Here is a 3,015-nt window from a genome sequence, read left to right as displayed (position 1 = left end):
CGTTACTGCAACGGGAAGCGGGGAGGCAGCTTATTTCTGGAAAGGGGAGTGCGCAGACTAACTGGGATCTACTTCTCCAAATGAGTAACCGGACACAGCCGTCCCACCGCCTCCGCGGGCCGCCTGCGCGCGCCTTTCACAGGATACAGTTGTGTTACGTGGGGGGGAGTTTCGAATCCTTCACATGTCAGCCTCCTGCTCACCCCCCCTCCTGCCTCGGCCCGCTGCCGGCCTCCTGTTCCGGAGACGAGGCAGTCAGAGGGGAAACACCAGGAATCCGGAGAAGGTCGAGTACTTCCAGCCGCCCATCAAGTTCCCCCGCTCCAGCTTGAGGTAGGCTCGGTCGCCTTTCTCCATCTGGATCAGGACCCCGTTGCTGGCGGCCTCCCGGGTCACGTCCTGGTCGCCGGCGAAAGCTGAAATCACCGGCCACCCATTTAACATAAGGCTCACCTGCGAGAGAGAGAGAAAGGCTCGCTTCAGAGTTGCAGCCAAGATGGTACCTAAGCGGCAGTAGAGACGGGACCTGCGCGCTGAGCTAACAGCCTTAAAGGCCTGGAAGCCGGCGGGAGGCGGGGGGATGGTAGAAAAGGGGCTTTGCAGGTTACTGCCGAGGGTCCAGTGGGGACAAAAGGCGTCCATCTAAATCAGAGGATGGGTCTGCCCCTCAGCGGAGTCACCTTCATTCGCCCATCGCATCCTGAGGGCGCTTTTTTTTAATCCAATTTGAGGGACCCATAGGTGGCTCTAGCGCCCTGACACCTTAGTCCCCTCCCCCCTCGACCCCACCCCCAAGGCTCAAATTGAAACTCAGACAACCCCTCTTTTGGTGCTTCTGGGAAAACAAACGCACACAAAAACCCTGGCTCCTCCAGCTCCTAGCTGCCTGGCCGGATACAGAGGAGACGGGGCAGGAGCCGGGCGAGGCTTCAGACTAAAGAGAAATCTCGCGCAGAGCTGCATTCCGCGCTCCATCCCCCAAACCCAGGCTCAGTTCCTGTCCAACTCCGGCCGCTCCCCGCACCTGCCGCCTGGTTTTGCCCTTGCGGTGGCCTCGGCAGCGAATGGGCCCCGCGCGGGGCCCCCTCTTCCCAGCCGCGCATTCCATCTCCGTCTCACCCCAAAGGAAACCTAGACACCTTCGAGAACCCGGGATGCCAGCGAGAGCGGGCTGGGACAAGACTGGAGCGGGGAGGGAGTGGCACGAGGCCCCTTCCCTTCCTTCTCCACCCTTCACCCGCTCGGGCTGCGCGCCGCTGGTTCGCAGACCCAGAGCAGGTCCGCAAAGGAACGCCGGATCCCACCTGAGCGCTGTGCGCAAGGCTAGCGCACCGGTGTCTTGCAGGCTTAGGAGCCGGAACTAGGGGTCGGGGTACTGTCCGTGGTGCTGAAGGGTGGGGTTAGGGAAATCTGATGGAGGCGGGTGTGAGGCTAAAGCAACCTCTATGGGAAATCCCTGCAGTCTCAGAGGAAAGCGCGAGAGAACCTCTTTGGAGGGCTCGGAAGGCCGGAGGAGGGAACCTCTGTGTTTGGGGAGGGAATTAGGTCCCAAGAGCCAAAGACAGGAGAAGCAAGGGGCATCCCAAGCCACAGAAGCAAGAGGCCCCGCTAACTCAGCCGGACGGGCCGTGCAGCTGTAGCTCCTATCTCCCACGCCCACGCGGCCGCTCACTCCCGCGGCTAGCAGCCCCCTACCCGGGCCGGGCCTGGCCCAGAGGCGGCGGCTGACCTGGATGGTCTGTCTGTTGTAGACTTTTACCACGTGGAAGTTAAAACTGTAGATCCCTTTGCGCGGGGCGATGAAAGTGCTGCGTTCTGAATCAAAGTTGTTCCCGATGTTCACTAGTACCTATAACGAGACGGGGGCGGAGGGGAGCAGGCAAGAGTCAATCCGAACTCTGCCAACGCGCCTCCGCAGAGACCTTGGGGACTATGGACACCTACCTTCCGCCTCTCCCCCACCCCCTACCAGTCCAGTCTACGCGTAGCGCTCACCTGGTCGAAGTAGATGATCATGGTGCGATTACTCATCTCGGAGGGCTCGTGGTTGGTGCTTCTGATGGCAGAAAAGGCCACCTTGGCGCTGCCCGAGCGCACAGAGATGCCCAGCGCTGTGCCCGTGGGATCGGACGTAGGGTTGGAGTCGCACACCACCAGGCACTTGCCCTCCAACACGATGGGTTCCGTCTCATTCTGCCCCCGGGCCGGGCCCGCCAGCCACACCGCCCCGAGCAGCAGTAGCTCCACGACACCCAGCATCGCGGCGGCGGCGCCCACCCCGCCCCCCACCCCGGGGGCCGCCTGCGCCAGCCGCCCCCCCGCCCCAGCCCCGCTCTGGAGCCCCCTCCTCAGCTCCGTGCGCAGCTCCGCCGAAGCCTCTGGACACTCCTGCTCTTCCTTGCACTCCCGAACAGCGTGCCCCGCGCGCGATTCTCCCGGAGCCCCGCCGGGGCCTCAGGGGAGCCGCGGCTGCCCAGCCGCACTTGGATGCATAGCCGCTGCCTCTCGGTCCCCGCTGCTTCCGCCGCCTCCTGCCCGCACCCGCCGCTGGCACCGCCGCCGCCGCTCTGAATTATCGATGCAGCCGGCGCTGCAGCCGGAGCGGCGGAGAGCGCGCGCCAGGCACAAAGGCGCGGACCGCGGCCTGGCCCCGCCCCCTCCTCTTCCCCGCCCGCCTCCCTCTACAGCCCCGCCCCCGCCCGGCCGAGGCTCCGCCTCCCGGCCAATCCTGGAGCTCCGCGCTCCTCGCCGGGCCAATGGCGGCGTTGTCCGCGCGCGGCCACCTGACCCCGGGCGCCGTTGTTATTAGGCTGGGCGAGGCGGGCGGCGCGCGGCAGCGGGGTTGGGCTCTGGCTTGGAGACGACGGAGGGAGCGAGGCCGGGAGCGCGCGCGCGCACCCGAACCGTCCTCCGCGGCAGCTCGCTCTCTCACCAGCTGTCTCCTGCCACGGTCTTGTTCAACTCCCTCAGCCCTTCCGCCCGCCTCCCTCTCCGTCCGCAGGTAGGAGGCGCGCG

The 3,015-nt window shown here is 65.4% G+C and overlaps 1 protein-coding gene across 1 annotated transcript; it reads right to left on the bottom strand.

Annotated features, from left to right (window-relative positions):
* Positions 1-255: 255 nt before the first annotated feature.
* On the bottom strand, positions 256-2,259 carry CBLN1 (cerebellin 1 precursor; the record flags this gene model as incomplete). The annotated part of the gene is made up of 3 exons (XM_079760014.1): positions 256-453; positions 1,730-1,849; positions 1,996-2,259. 3 exons carry the CDS (start codon positions 2,257-2,259, stop codon positions 256-258), a joined length of 582 nt encoding a protein of 193 aa, XP_079616140.1.
* Positions 2,260-3,015: the final 756 nt, after the last annotated feature.

This window comes from Cnephaeus nilssonii (assembly GCF_951640355.1).
Source record: "Cnephaeus nilssonii genome assembly, chromosome: 20".
Taxonomy (NCBI): domain Eukaryota; kingdom Metazoa; phylum Chordata; class Mammalia; order Chiroptera; family Vespertilionidae; genus Cnephaeus; species Cnephaeus nilssonii.
This window is presented reverse-complemented; position numbering and strand designations above follow the sequence as displayed.